General features: G+C 40.7%; 1 protein-coding gene across 3 annotated transcripts in view; it reads right to left on the reverse strand.

Annotated features, from left to right (window-relative positions):
• The window catches only part of ZNF609 (zinc finger protein 609), a 210248-nt gene that overhangs the window by 41086 nt on the left and 145935 nt on the right, over positions 1 to 23227 (reverse strand). For all 3 annotated transcript variants that reach the window (XM_060618304.3, XM_060618303.3, XM_060618302.3), the window contains one exon: positions 16087 to 16312. In XM_060618304.3, coding sequence (XP_060474287.1) covers positions 16087 to 16312 — 226 coding nt within the window. The remainder of the gene's footprint in view (positions 1 to 16086; positions 16313 to 23227) is intronic.

Consider the following 23227-nt stretch of genomic DNA (forward strand, 5'->3'; position numbering starts at 1 on the left):
GCTGTTAGCACAGAGCCTGACATGGGGCTGAAACTCACAAACCGTGAGATCGTGACCTGAGCTGAAGTCAGACTTAAACTTAACTGATTGAGCCACATACACGCCCCTATCACCTGTTATTTTTTAAAGACCTTTGTTTCGTTTACTTTTTTTTCTCTTCTCTTTAAAAAAAAAAAAAAGCGTGTCACCTTAAAAAAAGATTCCCTTCGGGGAGCCTACGTGGCTCAGTCGGTTAAACGTCTGACTCCTGATTTAGGATCAGGTCATGATCTCACAGTTTGTGGGTTTGAGCCCTGCTTTGGGCTCCATGCTGATAGTGCAGAGCCTACTTGGGATTCTTTCTCTCCCTCGCCTTCTGCCCCTCCTCCATGCACGCATGCACCCTCTCTCTCTCAAAATAAATAAATAAAATTAAAAAGGTAATCCCTTTAAAAAAAACAATTCCCTTGGAAGCTGTATTTCCTTAGTATGGTTAGAGAAAGAAAAAAGTGTTAAGCCTAATGTCCAGTGCTAATGGCAATGGTTAAAAATAAATGGTTGCCCGTGAGAGTCTTTATACTGATGCCAAAGTGTGGTACAATTTAGTCCTGTTCTCTAGAAGTTGAATATGCCTTCAGTTGTGCTCTTCTCTTCGCTTTCCTGGTAAAGTCCTCTTTATACTCCCCAGGCCTCCTATTTGGGTCAAAGGTCTTTTTAGCTGTCTCTAAATGATCAAGAGCCTGTTAAGAGGGCTCCACATAGTTCTAATTTCTTTTTAAATGAAAATGGCAGACATGTTTTTCAACTGGTGCCTGGAGTGGGGGCAAGGAGGAGGAGGAGGAGGATACATCTGCAACAAATACCTCAAACTCCCAATCAATACTAATTTCAGGTTTTCTAGTCCTCTGTAGAGATGGTGGTAAAGGAAAGTAAGTTACAGTTTCTTAGAAACCTGTAAATATAGCTACATCTTGGGCTGGAGCTGTATCTCATGGGAAACTGGTATAGGACTGAGAGGAAACAGAGTTACAAGAGGATGCCTATAAGGAAGGCTGGTTTGAAACTACTCCTACCTCTGTGAAAACCCCAACTATAGGAATGTAGGAACTGTTTACTTCCATAGCTGATCTCTGGCATACTGCCTAATGTTTAACCTTGCCATGTGATTAGAGATTATGAAAATTTTGAGCACCGTTTCTCCCAGGACTAAAGTTCAAACCAGAGATGTATGTAAAGGGTGAATATAAATTCACACAGAAATTCATGTGAGTTAGTCACCTTTAGAAATGAAAAGACTAAGGAAGATTAGGGCCATTTGTGGTTCATCTAGTAGCTAAGATTTTTTCCCCCAAATTGGTTGTATTCTCAAAACTACTTTTTTTTTTAATGTTTATTTATTTTTGAGAGAGAGAGAGAGAGAGACAGAATAAGAAGGAGGCTCCAGGTTCTGAACTGTCAGCACAGAGCCCAACATGGGGCTTGAACTCAAGAACCATGAGATTATGACCTGAGCCAAAGTCGGATGCTCAACCAACTGAGCCACCCAGGTGCCCTGAAAGCTATTCTTTTTTTTATGGGTATGCCATGTAGTAACATCAGGAATTTTGATAAAGAGTGCCATATTTTAGGTAAAACTCTAGTCCTAAATTTGTCTACTGCAGTTCTGAAAATTATTAGAATACTTTACTATGCTATATATTCTTATGTCCTACCAAACCTCAAGCAGGCAGAACCTCAAATCGGCTTAACAGCAATATCCCCAGGTTTTTTGTTTTTGTTTTTTTAAATCTCACTTATCCTGGTAATCCATTCATCTGCAAGTTGGGGATTTGACTACAGGGAAGGATCAAATCATGTAGGAGTCTTCCAAAACCAGAAACCCAAAGGCAGAAGTGTGGTTATTATTCCCCTAGAGAAGATACTTCCAAAGAGAATCTATATTTCCCAGGAGCCCTTTATTAATATTCTAAGTATAAATCTCTGAGGTTATCCAATAAAGCAATTTGGGATAAAGTCTTCTGCAGAAATGTTTGACGCTTATGGAACAGTGGTTCCCCAATTTGGGCACATGGGATATACCCTGAGATGATTAAAAATACTGACACCTGGCTCCTACCTACAGACATGGTGTTTTAGTTTAGCTGGGCAAAACGTGGGCATCAGGCCTTTCAATCCCTGTCTCCACATTCTAATGTGCAGCAAAATCTGGAAACCACTGTTACAAAAATGGTGTCTTCAAATTTTTCTGCCTTCAGTTCTGGGATTGACAGGAAACACAAATCCTAAGCCCTTATTTCTGGGATCTTTTGGGGCTGAATGAAACAGAGAAAGCACAAGGTAACACCCACCATGTTGGAACCATTTTCACATGACCATAGTATTTTCTCTCCACAGAATTTCAGGCAAAAGTATAATAGAGGGCCAGCTGAAACCACTGTGAAGCAAGTATCAATTTGGGGAGTTGTTAGGTAGATCTGTTATAGCTAGAACTATAAGCAGGCAAAGAACTGGTATAGGGTAGAGACGGAAGACCAAAGTGGGATATCCATCAAATGTAAACCACTCCACCCCCAGACTGTGGGGACCGGGAGGCTGGGGAGGAACAGGAAAGATCAAATACAACTCCTCCTCCCATCTATAAGTTCCCACACCATGGAAACTTTGCATAAGTGCAACAAAGGCCGGTTCACCACACCCTGAAATCTCACACCCCCCTCCCTTTCTTCTTGCTGAGGTAACCACACACTGTACCCACAGCGGCAGGCAGCTCAGCAGAGGTCATCGTGCCCTCAGTTATCCAGCTTGAGTCCTTGTCTGAAAGCTACTGGCAATAAGAAGGACGGTACCATCTCAGTGGGACAGCTTTGAAGACATACTTGCCTGAGGCTGTGATGGAATCATACCTGTCTACAGTTTCACTGCTTTATGGCCTAGCAGGAAGAACCAGGGTAAGAACATGACTAAGGGCTGGTCTACATGAGGCACTTTTCCTTTCAGCCTTCTTCAGCTAGAGGCTGACAGAAACAGCTAACTGCTGAAGCCTCTTTTCTTTCTGCTAATCTCCACTTGGTATTTTCAGGGTTTGTTAACAGAGCAGAACCAAACCACATTGTAGGTCTCAGTGCCAAAAAGAGGGGAAATAGTAACACAGAGAGGAACGGTTGAGATCAGAGGGTGGATGCTCTTCTGCCCAGAGTAGCTCTGGGAAGCAGAGCCTCCTATAATTATAAACAGTTCTGGTTTCCTCCCTCTCTCTAATCTGTGACAATAATTATTGTCAAGTTTTGGGTGGCTTCTGTTATGGGCTGAGTTGTGTCCCCCCAAAACAGATATATTAAAGTCCTAACCCCCGATACCTCAGAATGTGATCTTATGTGGAAACAGGTTCTTTACAGAGGCAATCAAGTTAAAATGAGGTCATTTAAGTGGGCTCTAATCCAGTATGACTGGTGTCCTAATACAAAGGGGGAAGTTTGGACATACTGACAGATGCGCAAAGAGGGACGAAGATGTGAAAGCACACAGGGAGAAGACAGTCATGTGACTGCAGTGATGACATTTCGAAACCAATGGATGCCAAGGATTGCTGGCAAACACCAGAAGCTAGAAGAGGCAAGGAAACATTCTCCCCTCGAAACATCCGAGAAAGCACAGCCTTGCTAATAACCCCTTGATCTATGACTTCTGGCCTCCAGAACCATGTGACAATAAATTTGTTTAAAAATTTTTGTTTATGTTTATTCATTTTTGAAAGACAGAGAGAGACAGAGCACAAGCAAGGGTGGGATGGAGAAAGAGGGGGACAAAGATTCTGAAACAGGCTCCAGGCTCTGAGCTGTCAGCACAGAGCCCGACGCGGGGCTCGAGCTCACAAACTGCGAGATCATGACCTGAGCCGAAGTCGGACGCTCAACCAACTGAGCCACCCAGGCGCCCGACAATAAATTTGTTTTAAACCATCCAGGTTTTGGCACTTTGTTATAGTAGCCTTACGAGATACGGCCCCAAAGTAGACCTGGTGTTGATGAAATCAGTCAGATTCTACTTCAATTAGCCTCACTGAATTACTGCTGCTAGCCAAGATTACAGTCTAGGTCAGTGGCTCTCAAATAGGGTGGGTGGAGAATAGTGGTGATGGCAGCAAATCATAATTTCTTGGGAAGCTATTTCATAATAAATGCCTAAGTTCTTTACTGAGCCCACTGATTCAGAATATGAGGAGTAAGGAATAGTTAACCTATCTTTTAAACAAGCTCCCCAAGTGATATCGTTGACTTGCTCTGATCTCATGTACCACTACACCACCCCCAACTGAGAAACACTAGCTTAAATGAAAGGATAAAACTCTGGGTCTTCCCCAAATTGACCTGTAGATTCACTGTAATCCCAATCAAATTCTCAGCAGGTTTTTTTTTTTTTTTTTCATAAAAATTCAGAGACTGATCCTAATATTTATATGAAAATGCAAGGCCAAGAATAGCCAAGGTAATCTTGAAGAAGCACAATAAAACTGAAGATACCAAGACTCATAAAGCCACAGTTAAGACAGCATAGTATTGACACAAGACTAGACAAATGGATGAGTGGAAAGAAAGAGTCCAGAAATAAACCCACACATGTCATTTGATTTATGACAAATGAGACACTGCAGTGCAGTGGTGGGAAAAGGATGGCCTTTTCAATAACGTGCTAGGTAAATGAGGTATCCATATGGAAAAAGTAGAATCTTGACTCAACTCATACCCTAAACAAAAATCAATTTCATATAGACTGTAGATCCATATATGAAAATAAAAACAATACAGTTCTCAGAAAAATACATAGGAGAATATCTTTATTACTGTGGGAAAGGCAAAATTTTCTTAAACAGGACACAAAACACTAACTATATAAAAAAAAGATAAACTAGACTTTATAAAAATGAAGAAACTTCCATTCATGAAAAGGTACCATTAAGAGAAACAACAAGATGTAAAATAGAAGGTATTTATAATACATATATCTGATAAAGGACTCATAATCAGAATATACAAAACATTCCCACAAATTCATAATAAAAACATACAACCCAATCCTAAAACGTAAAAGGTTTGAACATGTATTCTGTAAGATTTCCAAAGACCAACAAGCACATAAAAAGATGCTCAATTTCATGATTTTCATGGCAATGCAAATTAATTTCACAATGAGATACCATGCTACACAGCAAACAGGATGGCTAAAATAAGAAAGAAAAATAAGTTCAAGAGTTGGTAAGGATGCAGAGCAACCAGGATTATTTGGAAGTAGGAGTATAAACTGGTTCAGACACTCTGGGAAACTGGCAATATCTACTGGCGCTGACGGTGTCCCCTAATGACTCAGGAATTCCATTCCTAAGTATGTACAGAATAGGAATGGGTACATATATTCCTCAAAAGACACATACAACAATTTCTGCAGCAGCATTTTACACAACAACCCCAAACTGCAAACAATCCAAATGCTCATCTGCCACTGAATAGTGTTGAATTCACATAATAAATATTATAAAATAACGAGAATCAACAAAGTATAACTACATGCAAAAACATGGATAAATTTCACTGGCATAATGTAGAACAGCCAGACATAAAAAAGGTCATACTGTAATGATTTTATTTATATAATGTTCAAAATGGAGAACACTAATCTCTGATGCTGGCAGTCAGAAGTGATCTTTTTTTAAAGGGAAAGGAAGGGAAGTATGAAGGGGTTTCTGGGGTGGGGGTAATAATGCATTTCTTCATGTAGGTACTAATAACCAGAAAGTGGGTTCACTTGGAAAATCCAATGACCTGCATGCTTATAATTTGGGCACATATTTTTATTTCTATTATTGTTCAATAAGACATATTAACGTAAAAACAAATACACTTGGGTTTGTGACTCCTCCAGGATCAGCTGAGGTGCAAGCTAGTTCTGTACTTGGGGCAGTCTGCCCCAACTCCAGGGTAGCAAATCAGTCTAGTATCTAATGCAACAGCACTTGGGGGGATGGTAGGGGAGGGTTTCTACTTTCTTCATCCTTTCTTCCTCCATACTGATACTTGATTCTGTTAGATTTTTAAATAGAATAATTCTAAGAAGCAGGCTAAAAGCTGAAAAGCAGAGGAGAGCTTGGTAAATGGGAATATGCACAGTATTTCAAGTGTACTGAATGACACAAGAAAATTTTCAAAAGATGGGGATAATCAGAGTCAAATAAGGAGAAGGCAGGTTGTTCACTGAATTAGTTCAGGGTTAAAAAGTTTCATTTGACTGTGAGTTCAATGGGGGTAGAAAAGTATTCGATAGCAGTCTTTTAGGCTTTTTAAAGACATACTAAACAGAAAATAGAGTACAGCTTGTGGGAGGGGGAACTACTCAATTTCTCACCATAGCCTTTTTGTCACAGAGCTTGTTGCTATGGAGAAGGCCATGAAGGCAGCAACTAGGGGAAATAAAGGATCTGGCAGGAGTAAGCACAGTGACAGTGGATTAAACAAAAATTCCTTGAGCAATTAGCAAGTAGCAGGGCCTATAAATGACACACTTTCCATTTTTTCCTAACCCCTACCCTTCTAAAAGTACATGGGCTTGGTTTGCCACTATAATTTAACTCAAATACAGAGAAGCCTGAATGGGCCTAACAAAGCCTAAGCCTGGCAGACAAAACACAGGCCATTTAGCAATGCTGCTTCATGCCAGGGGGAAGCGGCTACCTACCCACCCCTATCCTGGGGAAATGATCTCCAGCTGCCTAAATTATAAAGTTGATGCCCTATGATTTTTGTTCTGTAAAGCCTGAGGGAGATAGGATAATGAAGTATCAGAAGAGGTATAGAACAGCCCCTTGTTTCATAAAGCAGTCAGAGGCAGAGAGAGAGAAGAGAGAGAAAGAGGGAGTTCTTACTGGTATCATTAAGAGGCAGCAGCAGCGACCTGGGAGCAAAGCTCTGCCTGAACTGGTCTGAAACTACTGCTGTGGGAGAAAAGGCTGGTTGCCAAGTTTGTTAATAGCTTCTGCCCATCATTGTTACAGCAGCTTTATCAACCAGGGCAGGGCCAGGACCTGTTTTTAGCAGTGTAAGCACTGAGACTGGAGGGTTCAACAACATCTTCCAGCAGATCTCACTACAACCAATGATTAACAAAGACAGTTCTCTCTTCTGTCCCACATAAATGATCACAGAATTGTAAATATCACAGCTGGAAGGACCACAGAGATATGCAGACCAACCCTCTCGTTTTATAAATGAGGACACTAAGGCCCAGATCAGTTAAATGGCCTTATACCTCTTGGAATCAAGAGCCAAAGCTAAATTAACTGGGGCTAGTGATCAGCCCCAGTTTATACTAGACTGTATTTATTTATTTATTATTATTAAAAAAAAAAAAATTTTTTTTAATGTTTATTTATTTTTGAGACAGAGAGAGACAGAGCATGAACGGGGGAGGGGCAGAGAGAGAGGGAGACACAGAATTGGAAGCAGGCTCCAGGCTCGGAGCCATCAGCCCAGAGCCGGACGCGGGGCTCGAACTCACGGACCGTGAGATCGTCACCTGAGCTGAAGTCGGACGCTTAACCGATTGAGCCACCCAGGCACCCCTACTAGACTGTATTTATTTCCTAGGTATCACTTACTGGGTTTCATACATAAGTATCAGGAACTAAATTATTTGTTAAAGGATGGCATTAATAACAAAGTAGGTCTGTCTCTGAGCCCATCTTAGAGAGTTCTTTTCCTGAAATATCAAAGAATTTCATTTGAAGCAACCTTGCCTATCTGCCAAACCTGCAGTCTGGCCAACTGTACCACCCCCCTCTGTGCTTTGCTGGGCTGAGGGAGGTGGTAGGTGACAGTGCACAAAAGGACATCTCTCTCCCTTGGAGATTTAGTTTATTTTGCAATTTGCAAAATGAAACTCAAAAAAGTCTGTAAGTGAAAATTTTTCTTAGGGCTTCAGGATTTAAATATGTGACAGTGGGCAGATAACATAATCCAGAAAGGTATATAGACACATAACTGCCCCAAAGCATCTCCTGGTTGTAAGCTGCTAGGTGGGAAAAATGTGTTGGCTGTTGTTTTGGGTGGGGGAGGGGTGAGAGAAAGTAAGTATTGATTTCCCTAATGTTTCCTTTGTGTGGCTGCTGTTGCCACGTGGTGGTCTGTTGCTATGAAGATTTGTGGTGCCAGACAATGGCTGCTAGGCTCCTCATGACTGTGCTATTGGTGGAGCTGTTTCTGCAGGAGTCAGGCTAGTAAGCAACTGGCTAAGCAGTGGAGAAAGCTTGGCCACTGTGCACCATGTCTTCCTCCAGGTAAGTGCTGCTTGAGGCAAGATTGAAGGTGAAGGAGCGTTAATTATAGCCAAGGAAAAAGAAAAAAAGCCGAGAATCAGTGTAACTTTCCAGTATAAATCTCTAAAATTAGATACTTCACAGTTCACACACATACTTTCCTACATCAGAATCACACAGAATAAAGCAAGGGTAACTACCAAGGTTACCATTTCCATGAAAGAAGATTAATAGACAGACCCTTCTTTTAGTAAGAAGGATAAAGACCCGCAGCCAGGATCTGCAATCAGATGAGGATGAAGAACTGCTGAGGCAGGTTCTCAGCGGAGCTACCACAGGCAAACTTACTTCCTGCTAAGCAAAACCACTGCCTATTACTCTGATAATGAGAAAACTGCAACCCATAGACCAAAGCACAAGGCAGAGTTTGAAGCAGGGCCAAATGTTCTCCCAGGTAATAAGGGCCAGAGTCATAGAAGTCACCCTGGGTCTGTGCAGATGTTGGCTATTTACCCACCCTCTTTATCCTCCCACATATTTACCCTTCTTTCTATCTCAGAGTATATTTACACTTTTAGAGTACATATAATGTAAAGATCATCTAGCCTCTATTGCAGTCCAATACAGTAAACCACTAGATACATGTGACTATTTAAATTTAATAATCCTCATCAACAAAACTAAAAGGCAACTGACAGAATGAGAGAAGATATGTGCAAATGACATATCAGATAAAGGGTTAGTATCTAAAATCTATAAAGAACTTATCAAACTCAATATCCAAAAACCAAAAATCCAGTGAAGGGATGGGCAAAAGACATGAACAAACACTTTTCCAAAGACGGCATCCAGATGACTAACAGACACATGAAAAGATGCTCAACATCACTCCTCATCAGGGAAATACAAATCAAAACCACAATGAGATACCACCTCACACCTGTCAGAATGGCTAAAATTAACAACTCAGGAAACAATAGCTGTTGGCAAGGATGCAGAGAAAGGGGAACCTTTTTGCACTGCTGGTGAGAATAAAACTGGTGCAGCCACTCTGGAAAACAGTATGGAGGTTCCTCAAAAAATTAAAAATAGAGCTACCCTACAACCCAGCACTGGATAGTTATCCAAAGGATACAAAAACGCTGATTCAAAGGGGCACATGCACCCCAATGTTTATAGCAGCACTATCAACAATAGCCAAATCATGGAAAGAACCCAAATATCCATCGACTGATGAATGGATAAAGAAGATGTGGTGTGTACATGTGTGTGTATACATACATACAATGGAATATTGCTCAGCAATCAAAAAGAATGAAATCTTGCCATTTGCAACAACACGGACAGAACTGGAATTTATTATGCTAAGTGAAATAAGTCAGAGAAAGATAAACACCATATGATTTTAGTCATACATGGAATTTAAAAAAAAAAACAGATGAACACACGGGAAAAAAGGGAAAAATAAGATAAAAACAGGGAGGGAGGCAAACCATAAGAGAGTTTTAAACACAGAGAATAAATTGAGAGTTGCTAGAGGGGTGCTGGGAGGAGGGCTGGGCTAAATGTGTGATGGGCATTAAGGAGGGCACTTGTTGGGATGAGCAGTGGGTATTATACGTAAGTGGTGAATCACTGAATTCTACTCCTGAAACTATTATTATACTATATGTTAACTAACTTGGATTTAAATAAAAAAAATTATCCTCAGTATCATGTGCCACATTTTAGGTTACTCAATATCACATATGACTAGACTACCATTTTGGACAGCTTATTTCCAACACAAGAAGTTTTACTGAATAGTATACATCTAACCCAAGCCCTCACAAATTAGAAATCTAAGGCCAGGAGAAGTTAAGAGGCTTACCCAAGCTGACACAGCTAGCTAAAGGTATGATCTGTTCTGGAATCCAACTTTCCTGACACTAGTTCAGATATCTGTTCTATACTATAATGCCTTTAAGACACTATTAGTCCTTGAAACAGTTACTCTCAAACAGTTCCCAACAATCTTAGTTATTGAATAAAAATGTGGAGATGGGGATGCCTAGTCTCTCTAGGTGTACTTGTGCATATATATGACAAAACCTTTAACAAGTGCAAAAACTAAAAATGCCTTCCTCCCCACCAAATCTTTAAGCTAGAGTTCAGCTTTGGAAGATGGACCAAATGTATCATATAGCTTTTCATAGTATACAAGGGAGTTGCCCTCACTTCAGCTTCAAAAACATCATCTTTTAAAAAACTTATTCTTATTTTTTTTATTTTCAAGAGAGTGAACAAGGGGAGAGGGGCAGAGGAGACGAGAGAGATAATCCCAAGTAGGCTTCACACTGAGGAGCATTAAGGGGCTCCTGCATGAAGCCAGAAGACAGAAGGAATTGGGCTAATGAATCTTGAGAATGAGGCAAGTATTGGGAAGTGTGAATATAATAGGGAGATGAAGGGATTGCTAAGCAGTACTGTGAGCTCCGCTTATGTCAGCTAGCATATACTTGCCTCAAAAGCAGCCGGGTTTTGTAGGATCAGGAGTTGAAAAATGAGAGTGGAAATTTCTTGAATTGGGGAGTGGCAAGGAGAGTCGGTTTTTGTTTGTTTGTTTGTTTTTTGTTTTTTTAGAAAACAAATCTATTAAACAAGTGTATAATGAAATTTCATCATTGGTATTAAAATTTTTTAGTTTTCATTCTCATGATTGTTCATTTTTAAGATGAACTAGTATGGATGGATCCATACTGATTCCAAGGTTTAACACAGATTCTTACACTTAAAAGATGGAAGGTCCTAATGGTGACCTAATTCAACTTTACTTAAGAGATGAGGGAACTAAGGACCAAAGAAGTTAAGGAACTTGCCCAATGTCACAATCATAACAGCAGATGTACACAGCTCACCTGGTTTTCACACCAAGTGCTCTTTTTGCTATATTACAAATTCTTCCAGGAAGCACATTTGCCAAAGTAATGCTACACTTAGTGTGGCTGCTTAAGAAGGAAAACTTACAGGGGCGCCTGGGTGGCTCGGTCGGTTAAGCGTCTGACTTCGGCTCAGGTCATGATCTCACGGTCCATGGGTTCGAGCCCCGTGTCGGGCTCTGTGCTGACAGCTCAGAGCCTAGAGCCTGTTTCAGATTCTGTGTCTCCCTCTCTCTGTGACCCTCCCCCGTGCATGCTCTGTCTCTCTCTGTCTCAAAAATAAATAAACGTTAAAAAAAAATTTTTTTTTTAAAAAGAAGGAAAACTTACAGCATCTCCTGGAATTTTTTTTAAAGTTTATTTATTTATTGATAAAGAGAGAGAGAGAGGGAGGGAGGGAGGGAGACAGAATGAGTGGGGGAGGAGGGAAGGGGGAGGGAGGGAGGGAGGGAGGGAGGGAGAGAGAGAGAGAGAGAGGGGGAGAATATCCCAAGCAGGCTTTGCACTCATCACTGAGCCCGACATGGGGCTAGATCTCACAACCATGAGATCATAACCTGAGCTGAAATCAAGAGTTGGGACACTTAACTGAGACACCCAGGTACCCCTAACATCTCCTAAAATTCTTTTTTTTTAATGTTTATTTATTTTTGAGACTGAGTGTAAGTGGGAGAAGGGCAGAGAGAGAGGGGGACAGAGGATCCAAAGTGGGGTCTGTGATGACAGCAGTGAGCCCAACGTGGGGCTCGAACTCATGGATCGCGAGATCATGACCTGAGCTGAAGTCAGGCATTTAACCAATTGAGCCACCCAGGTGCCCCTCTTTTTTTTATGTTTATTTTTTTTATTTTTGAGAGAGAGAGAGAGAGAGAGAGAGAGAGAGAGAGAGGATCCAAAGTGGGCTCTGTACTGACAGCAGAGCCTGATACAAGGCTTGAACTCATGAACCATGAGATCATGACCTGAGCCAAAATCAAGAGTTAGTCACTTAACTGACTGAGCCACCCACACACCCCAGCCTGTCTTCCTTAAAAGCACCAGCCAAGCCAGGAAGCAATTTTGCCTCAGCAAAAGTATATGGTCTGCCTTAAGGCTTCTTATACACTGTTTCTGGGGCCTTGTATTAAAGTAAGCCTTGTGAACTAGGAATGGACTTGGGACCTATTATTTCAATTTGAAGTGGGGGTGGGACAAAGTGAAATCAGGTGGAATCAGACCTTTGTATAAATGCTAAGTCTCAAAAAAAGCCAAGGAAAACATTCCAAGTTATACTTGGGTCTTAACAGTACTAAGGTTGAGCCTAGTCAAGGAGGATCTTTGCAGTGCTGGCTGTATTGTGGACAGCCTAAAAAGAGATGGAATCTGCAAGAATTTAAAAATGTCTCCAAGGCAAGGTTTGCACTGAGAGTGAAGAAGGAAGCAACACTGCACGACAGGTAGGCAAAGAAACCAGGAAGAATTGAGGCCATGACCCCTACACCTGTTCTCAGCAAGGTGGCTCAGTTCTACAGGGACCTCATGATCTTCCATTTCCCTCAGAGGCCAAGCATTCACAGCTTCTTTCTAAGCTCTAAGGGTTTTTCCATTTGAAGATAGTAGTTTGCTGGGCAAAGAGACAGACACAAGCACAAAGAGTCGGGTAGCAGACAAAAAGCCTAGGAGGCTGAAGGATTTTTTTAAAAAGTATCTGTACATAGATCTTATTATTAACTTGAAGACTGACTCAGTATACTAGATCTTATAGATCTGCAGAGAAAGATCTTTGCAGGAAATCTCTGTTACCTGAAGATGAAAAGGAATGTAAACCAACTCTGATCCCAGTTCAGACCTTTGCCAACTGACAGTTCAGGTGAAGGCCCTTTGGGAGAGGCAGAAAGCAAAGGAGAAAATCTATAATTGCAGACAAGTTCCCTTTCCCTTGCGATGAATGAAAAAAAAAAAGAGGAGAGGTACTAAGCCCTGGAACACAATATAGGAAATGAGAGAAAATATGGTATCAAAAGTAGGAGAATTAAAAATCTTATAGGTATAAATAAATGAGTGATCTCAAACCTGGTGACAATAGTACTTATTCTGAGTTTCAGAGGTCTAGAATTTTGTAAAGTATTTGATATGATTTCTCAGTTCAAACAATATTACAGCATCTATAATATTAACAAAGATCTACAAATGACAACTAGATGTAACATTCATTCACTCAAATATTTTTGAGGGCCTACTACAGCTACCAAGTATTAAGTATTAGATATTCAATGGTGAGCAAAACAGAGTCCCTGGGCTCACAGAATTCTAAAACAGTGGAAGAGACAGACATTAACAGAAAAATATCATTCTATAAAATTGCAAACTGTGATAACTACTGTGAAATAAAACGCAGGGTGCATTCAAAATGTACAACAGGGGAACATGGAATAAGCTGCCAGGTACAACATGAGAGTCAGAACAAACAACTAAAAAAAAAAAACAGGGGCGCCTGGGTGGCTCAGTCGGTTAAGCATCTGACTTCAGCTCAGGTCATGATCTCGCAGTTCATGAGTTCAAGCCCAGCATCAGGCTCTGTGCTGACAGCTCAGAGCCTGGAGCCTGCTTCGGATTCCATATCTCCCTCTCTCTCTGCCCCTCCCCTGCTTGCATTCTGTCTCTGTCTCTCTCTCTCAAAAACAAATAAACATTAAACAAAAAATTAAAAAACTATAAAAAAAATAAAAAACAAACAAACAAATAAAACCCCCCAAAAACCTGTGCTACTATCTCCTTGGCATGGAGGGAGAACAGGGACTCTCAGATAAAAAGGTAGCCATTGGGGGCACCTGGGTGGCTCAGTTGGTTGAGCATCTGACTTTGGCTCAGGTCATGATCTCATGGCTCGTGAGTTCAAGCCCCACATTGAGCTCTGTGCTGACAGCTCAGAGCCTGGAGCCTGCTTCACATTCTGTGTCCCTCTCTCACTCTGCCCCTGCTCATACTCTCTCTCTCTCTCAAGAATAAATAAACATTAAAAAAAAAAAATTAAAAAAAAAAAAAAAGGTATCCATTGTTCTCAGGAGAGTAGAAGGGTTAGTGCCTCACATTCTTACAAAGTTTTCATCGGTTAACATATATGAAAAGCAACTTGCTCTTAGAGGAAAGTCACCATCATAAAGATGGACAGAATAAATAGGCAGGAAATTGATGTCTTCTATCTTCAATATACTGAGGCAAGAGGCCCCGAAGGCTGGTTGGTGTCACGGAGCTGTGGGCTGGATATGTTTGTCATTCCAACAGACTCTGTGGCTATTCAGACCTTTGGCCAAAGGCAGATGACATTTTCAAAATTAGAGATAGCCACTTGTGATTTCCAGACTGTATACTGAATACACATATCCAGAGTCAACCTCTAGGGTCAACCCCTCTCTCCACTGTCTCTGCATCAGTTTCTAACACAAGAGAAAAAAAAAATTTTTTTTTGGCATTATGGTCTCAGGCACACAATAAAACCTATCAGCAATGTTATTCTGAAACCTGAAGCTTTACTATATTGTTATCAACAAGAAAGCCAATAACAGAATTCTTAACCTGTGTCACATCAATACCTACTGCATGACAGACTTTAAATAAATACTGAATCCCAACAAAATATTCAGAGGAACAGACTTTAATTAGAATGACCAGAATGAAATGCTTGAATTTCCATGGGCAAACTGACAAGATAGCTTATGATAATTAGAGATAATGAGCTGTGCTCCTCTGGGCCTCTAAACTTCAGAGTGGGGATGCTTTCAAAGTCTGGTTACTGATGCAGAGACCTGATGGGACTCTGAGGCCCAGCCTGTATAAACATACTCTGTATAAACATACTTTGACAAGAACTTGGAATCTTTATAAAAAGAATCTATGTGCTGAAATCAAATTGCCACAGATGGTACCAAGGGATCAGAAATACCTGGTCAAGTCCCTTCACACAACTATTTTTTCAGGTTTATGAACTTCTAAAATAGAAGAGACTCTGTTCTCAGGGGCAAATGGAACATACAAGAAGTCTGGATGGTAGCCTCAGGCAGAAGCACCCTGCAGTGAGCCAACTGCTTAGTGGATGCCTGAAAACAAGACCATGTAAACATTTCCCTGTTGCCTAGGCCTATAAAATCTGTACTAAGTGACAGATGCATGAAGTGAAGTGGGTGGCTGGGCAATGAGGCAACCAGTGGGAAGGAGCTGGCTGCACCTCCAGGTGTTAAAAAAGGCAAGAGTTGCATATTCAATGAGCCAACAATAAGTCAATTTAAGAGTGACTGTTTTCCATTTCCTTGACTCCCACAGCTGTCCTTTTATTACTTTTTTCTCTTGAAGCCTGACCCAAAAGTTCATTTACATTCAAATTCTCCCATATAAAATGATAAAGAGGAGTATGGAGAGTAGAGACACAGTGTGAATTACCTGGCCAGCACTTAACAAATGACTGCTTAAATGCCAGGGCCAACAATGTGGATACCCATAAAAGAGAGATAATTAATTTTAAAAACTGGCAATCTTGGGAGACCTCAGTGTTGGGCTCAATGGGTTAAGCCTCTACTCCTGATTTCAGCTCAGGTCATGACCTCACAGTTCGCAGCATCAAGCCCTGCACTGGTGGAGCCTGCTTGGGATTCTCTCTCTTCCTCTCCCTCTCTGCTCCTCTCCTGCTGTCTCTCTCAAAATAAATAAATAAACTTTAAACAAACAAAATGGCAATCTCCAGAAGCTGCGCAATTTTACTGAGAAGTTTGCTGTGATCTCCTGGGTAGGTGTCACTAGCAAACTATGGTCACTTGAGACTCCTAATAAATACTTGGTGTTATTTACAACGATAAGCCCCTGTTGGCAGAAGCAGGTTGAGAAGAGATGGGAAAAGACGCACATAGCACTTACCATCTTCTGTTTCCTGCCACACGATGCCCTCGAGGTTGACGCTTGTTCCAGGTTCACAGGGGCCCAGGCACTCAGGCTCTGTAGCTAGAGCCACATCACATGTGTTGACCCCAACTGATCTGGTACGAACCATGATCTGCTCACAGGGGGAGGAGATGTCATTATTGACCACTGGTACCAAAAGGTGCAGTGGCAGCACTGCTGGTGTAGAGACAGGGGACTCCATCTGTAGGGGAAGAGAAGTAGTAGCTGAGTGGCAGAGAGAACATTTAGAGGAAATACCTTCTCTGTATTTAATCTAGTCCTACATTCTTTTCTGCCAGTGTGGAAGGCTCTAAACATAAGACTTTGGTCCTTCCTTTCAAGTTCTAGCTCATGATACCACTACAAATCTAATGGTTTATATGAGCGCACCCTGTGGTAGAAGCTCTATTTCTTATTAACGATCTTCCTCACAAATGGTGCTTGGCTAAAAGTGTATTAAAAAATGTGGGGGAAGGAAAGCGGAAAAAATAGTTTCAAACAACAGAGAGGGAGGCAAACCATAAGAGTCTCTTAAATATAGAGAACAAACTGAGGGTTGATGGGGGTGGAGAGCGGGGGAGAGGGGAAAAGGGGTGATGGGCATTGAGGACGGCACTTGTTGGGATGAGCACTGGGTGTTGTATGTAAGTGATGAATCATGAGAATCTACCCCCAAAACCAAGAATACATTGTATACACTGTATATTAGCCAACTTGACAATAAATTGTATTTGAAAAAAATCTTGTCTCATTTAAAAATCTCCAGTGATAGAGAACCAGGTCCAGATTTCAACAGTAATAGAGCACATAGATTGATGACAACGAAAAGGTTTCTGAGGCATGTTCTACTGCCACGACTATCTTTCCCACCAATCTATCATTCAACAAATAATACATTAATCATGTATAAAATCCAAGAATACAGGTAGGGATAAAAAAGGAAAAAAAAATCTAGATCCCAGGAATGTCACTTTAAGAAGACTAGAACTTCAATTCATCTTTAGCTAGAAGGACATCTACTTAAAAGTTATAAGAGGGCTAGGAGCAACCTGATGGGGGTTTCTAACATTTAGAGATTACAACAGCGACTGGTTAGTAAGAATGGCATTTTGGAGCAAGAATGTAACATCAAATTTATCTGTAACAAACAGCAGGTGCTGTTAGGACCCGGAAGCCTATTCATGGCAGTCTGTAGATGAAGTTGATCACACACACGCACAGACAGATGCGTGAGCACAAGGACCAGCATCTACCTCTAAAACTAGAATCTCGGGGAGCCTGGGTGGCTCAGTTGGTTAAGCATCTGACCTCGGTCTGGGTCATGATCTCACTGTTCCTGAGTTTGAGCCCCATGTCGGGCTCTGTGCTAACAGCTTCAGAGCCTGGAGCCTGTTTCAGATTCTGTGTGTCCCTCTCTCTCTGTCCCTCCCCCACAGTGTAACGCTGTAACGCTCTGCCTCTATCTCTCAAAAATAAACATTAAAAAACTTTTTTAAAACTAGAATCTCTCACAAGAGTGCAATTACTTAGAAACCAATAATTCAACATATCCAGAGTTCAAAGTTGTAATATGGAGGGTAATAATCTTTTAACTCTTTAAATCCTAGCATTTATCAGACTGACAAAGTACCCTGGATCTACACTGCCCAAATCCTAACGGAACACAGTGTCCTGCATATGCAAAAGCACTCAATTCACACACTGACTAATCTTCCCTGAAGATTAAGTATGATACCAGTCAGCAAACCTAGAAAATAAGAGTCAAGGATTGGGACCCTCTTCCTCTTGTGAAAGATTTTTTCTTTCTTTCTTTTTTTTTTTTTTTTTTAAGTCCAGTTTGAATGTACTCCTTCAACAGACCTACATCCAGAGAGTTACATATGCACCCACAAACCAAGCTGCTGGACAGGTCTGCAACAGAACTCTGGTTCTGAAACAGTTTACTGAATGACCACTGCTATACCTGTAACCCACCTCTCTAACACAGGTGCGTGTGTGTGTACGTGTACACACACACACACATACACACCTCTAGAAGCTGAGATCTGGGTACTATATCTACTCTCTGCCGTTAGTTAGCTCTGACTTCTTGGCTTAGAGGTCACTGCTATTTGTGAATCATCACTGTCAAGAGTCCACTGAATGCTAGAACACGGATTCTGATTAATTCTGGTTCCTGAAAAGCTGCCAAAACATTATCCTTGTCTGCTTGGCAGGCACCCCCCACCCTTGTACTTCCCTAACTCCTCCTTTTTCATAAAATGAAAGTTGAAGCCCATATAATGAATTTTCTGCATTATGGTCAATGCCAAAAGGCTTTTTTGCTTCTTTTTGCACTCTTGAAAATCAGGCATTGATCATTTTATTTGGCAACCTTCCTGGGATGTGGTAGATTCCTAAAAGACTCTTTAAAATTTCTATACACAGATTTGAAAGTAAAAACACAGAAAAAGTAAGTTCAACTCTATGACTCCTGTATATGGCTGGAATCTGGCTCTAATATCAAGCCCTTTCAGGAATGCTTCAAGAAGATAGCTAGTAACTCTTTGGAAAGAAAGTTTCTTGGAGATTTTACCCCTGAGAATTACTAAAAAGGGAAAATTAGAGACAGAGTATACACAGATCATCTTTACTCTTGGCCTCACCTCTGTTTTTCTATTTTTTTCTTCTGGGGAAAACTGAGACAAAAACAATTTCATAATCAGTATGTGCATTTCCTTTGCTTAGGGTTTGTTCTCTCTTCATAGGGCTTGATCCTATGAATCACGAGATCATGACCTGGGCTGAGATCAAGAGTTAGATGCTTAACTGATGGACTCACCCAGGAGCCCCAAGTTTGTTTTCTTTTCTATACCATTCTTCTACTAGCAAGAGAAATTCCTGCAAGGTCCTCTTTCTTGGACACAGAGGTTGGCCTAGATCTTTTAGGTCATTTCTCTGAACTTTCTCATTGCCTCATGTGACCATATCCTGTTACTAACCTGTTCCATTGCTAAGGCAGCAAGTCCAAGCACAGAAGGAGGTAAGTCCACAGGGAGTCAGTCAGTCAGTCAATCTCTCTCTCTCTCTCTCTCTCTCTCTCTCTTTCTCTCTCTCAGCTATCAAGGACAGCTGTTTTCTAGAAGTGGTTTCATTTCCTGCTAGGTTATTCAGTGCTTATGGGAGACCAGGAAGAAAAGAAGCTACTAACGCTGTACATGAAGCCAAGCCTCCAGTTCTACACTGACAGATCCAGAAAACAAGATCTAAGACGTGTAACTAGGAGACACCCCTGTTGCATTCAGTTTGCCAAATTAAACCCTGCTACAGAATATGTGGAGAGAAGGAACTTAGCTGAACTGATTAGAAAAATAGAACTAATATACAAAGAGCCAACTGACATGTATGTGCAACAAACTGCTCTTACTGCTCAGAGATACTAAGTAGAATTCAGAAGCTCTGTTTGTGTGAGGATGACTTTATTTAGTCAGTTAATTAATTAAAAGAAATTTGGGGGTGGGGAGAAGTAAAGAAATCCACCTATGGGTTTGGAACTATTCAGTTTCCTACTTTGCAACAGAAATCTGAGGAGAAATCACAGAGCAACACAATAATGTTTAATTACAGCTCCAGCTCTACTAATTACCATTTGGTCACATCTATAATCTACATTAAGCCATACTGTATAATAAGCACCTCTGTGATATTCATCTAATAACTGAGGTGGCTTTATGGGATTTCACATTCTACTATTCACTGGAACAAACACAGTTTCATTTACCACTCTCCAGGAGAGGATAAATCAGAAAAGGACTTTTTTGCCACCTCTCCCATATTCCTAGGATACAAGAGCAGGAATTGTCAGGAGACTGGGGACAGGAGAGAAAATTAAGTAACAGGAATATAAAAAGCTAAAGTCATTAAATACCTTAATAGCTACAACAACAATAAAAGTTGAGCCAATTCTTAGTCTCTGAAATGCTAAGGAGTGCCAACCTGGCTCCATGAATGGGGACACAAACAAGACAAAATTAAAACTTGAAAAGAGAGGATTTGAAGTTGGAGATATCTGAAGTTTCCCAACAGTTCATGTCCTTTACCTTTTAATGATACTTCTTTTCAATTCACCTTTAGATATTAGTCTTAATAGCACCTATTAGAGATCTAAGTGCTGATAGGCAGGTGACGCAGAAATGAGGACTGGAGAGAATAAAGAAAGGCCAGAGCCATTAATCTCCCACAAGAAGTAATTATACACTGCCTTCAGCTGCCTCCCACACAAGAGAGGCACTGATGGCGGAAAAATTTCAAGGCTGCAATATAATTTTGGGGGTAGGAAATGCAGCGAAGAAATATTTGGGACAGATTCTTCCCTCTCCCCTTCTCAGGAGTCTGATTATCTTCACATTCACAGTCAAAAGGCAGAAAGGAAGTCTACCAATAACTGCAGTAACTCTAAGAAAATCGCTTTATCCAAGAATGAAAGATAATTGTTCAGATTTATTCAGAATGATCGGATAAGATTATGTAGAATCAAGTATTTTTTTAAGTTTATTTGTTTATTTTGAGAAAGAGTGCGTGGGGGAAAGGGCAGAGAGAGGGAGAATCCCAAGCAGGCTCCACTTTGTCAGCAAGAGCCCAATTGCAGGGCTCAAACTTATGAAACTGTGAGATCATGACCCGAGCCAAAATCAACAGTTGGACGCCTAACTGACCGAGCCACCCAGGTGCCCCTGTCATCAAATATACCAGATTTTGTATTAATAACATGCTCTTTTCCCTTGATAATTCCAAAGGTCTTTCAAGATTTTACAGTGACTCAGCATCAGCAATGCTAATAGTAATATAGGTTCCTGATTCATATAAATAAACATGTAAGTACTGCCTCTAATAATATTTGATCTGCTCACAAAATTTTTACTGTGGGTTATTAAAAAGAAGAACAGGTATTTATTTAAAATCCTATTTATGAATTTATTATGTTGTTTCTCAAAATACAAAGTAAAAAATCCTCAGTTATTTGACTGCCTCCTGTTGACTGAGATTGAGATAAAATAAATTTAATGTATTTTTTAAAAAATAATTAAGGTTTATCTTTGCTTATCCTGAAAGTTCAGTAATTGCTTATTTTCAAGAGCCCGATGGGTCGAAACCACAGAGCAACTGGGGCGCCTGGGTGGCTTGGTCGGTTAAGCATCCGACTTCGGCTCAGGTCATGATCTCACAGTTTCTGAGTTCGAGCCCCATGTCGGGCTCTGTGCTGACCGCTCAGAGCCTGGAGCCTGTTTCAGATTCTGTGTCTCCCTCTCTCTCTGCCCCTCCCCTGTTCATGCTCTGTCTCTGTCTCAAAAATAAATAAACGTTAAAAAAAAAATTAAAAATAAAAGAAACCACAGAGCAACTGAATTCTTCCTTTTCACAAAGCTCTTGACACAATGCAATAGAATATTCCAAGTAAATCATGACACAATACAACATTTAAGTGTTAGTGAAGGAGGAAATCACTTCCTTTTCCAACACTCTTTGAACCTGCCTCTTGGAAGGAAGGAAGGAAGGAAGGAAGGAAGGAAGGGAGGGAGGAAGGAAGGAAGGAAGGAAGGAAGAAAGAAAGAAAGAAAGAAAGAAAGAAAAAGAAAGGGAAAGAAAAAGAAAGGAAAAGAAAGAAAGAAAGAAAGAAAGAACGAAAGAGAGAAGGAAGGAAAGAAGAGAAGAAGAGGCTGCAGGTCTGGTGAACTCCTAGATTCCACATAAGCTTGCCTTGAAAAAGAATTTGTTTGTAACTCTGGTTAATTTCTAAGACATCTTGTAGCAGAAGGCAAGGAGGAAAAAAGAGAAAAAGAAAGACACAGTAGCTGGCACCGGAACCAGACATCAAACAATTCTTTGAAGGTAGGTATTCCGTTATTCACAGACGACTTACTTTAGCACTCAATTTTAACCAATCAGCACCTGGTCAAGGTCAGCAGTGGAGACTGTTGGAGTTTGTAGTAGAAAATGCAAGTGCAAGTGAACATATAATTTGAAGACTGTAAGAGTAGCCACAGGGAGCTCTCCTGCAACCATCACAATAGAGTCTCAGGCTCAAACCCAAAAGATTTCTTCCGGTAAAGCGGGAAGAGCAGATCAAATGATCCTAATATTCAATCCTGTCTAAATTCTGTGTGTGGGAATGGATATATTATGCTGGAAATGTAACAAAGAAAAAAAATCTCATAAATGAAGTCAATGCATAACACAGATCACATGGTAGTGTCCCATTCCTGTGGCAAAGGCTTTTGCTGAAAGAAGCATCTATTCTGCTCTTCTAAGTCTTCTCACTCTACAATCTCCTGCCTGCTTGAAATTCACCACATTTTCCTTCAGCAAAGCTATTAACTTTGCAGCTGATGAGTGATGATAGCCACCTAAGTACTAGCTCTGAAATGATTTTTTTTTTTTCTACAGAAGGTTGATGATCCCTCCCATTCCTGTACTGTTCCAAGGGAAGCATGAGAATTAGCTTTTCAAGAATAAAGAATGAGAAAAATTCACTCTTTGGCTGCAACTACTTCCTCTCCTGAACACAATTCTTACCTCCTTTCACATACTCATTTCCTAAAAAGTCAGGGCTGGAGCTTGTCATCTCTACTCCATTCTCTTACCCCCATAGGACAGAAAAGCAAATGAGCAAATAAACAAACAAAAAATAACCCACAGACCAAATAAGGTGAATACAACAGAAGCTAAAGCCTTTCTCTGAATCATTCAGAATCACAGATGTCAGCAGAAAAATCTCAATTTAACCTGTTTCATGGATGGGGCAAACTGTACTAAAGAACCTAATCATCATTCATATTGACAGTCCTAGGAGAAAACATGAGAATTCTAAATTGAGACATCACAAACCATATCTTGTTCTGTATAGCTTGGGAAGGAGAAATGAGAATGATTCTTCCTGCTTCAAGCCAGCTGTTCTTAAACATTTTGGTCTTGGGAAACCTTTAGAGTCTTAAAAACTGAGAACCTTACAGAGTTTTTATTTATGTAGGCTTTATCAATTGATATATACTGTATTAGAAATTAAAAGTGAACAGGGTGCCTGGGTGGCTCAGGTGGTTAAGCGTCTGACTTTGGCTCAGGTCATGATCTCACAGTCCAT

This window comes from Panthera onca, chromosome B3 (genome assembly GCF_046562875.1).
Source record: "Panthera onca isolate mPanOnc1 chromosome B3, mPanOnc1 haplotype 2, whole genome shotgun sequence".
NCBI classification, from domain to species: Eukaryota; Metazoa; Chordata; class Mammalia; order Carnivora; family Felidae; genus Panthera; species Panthera onca.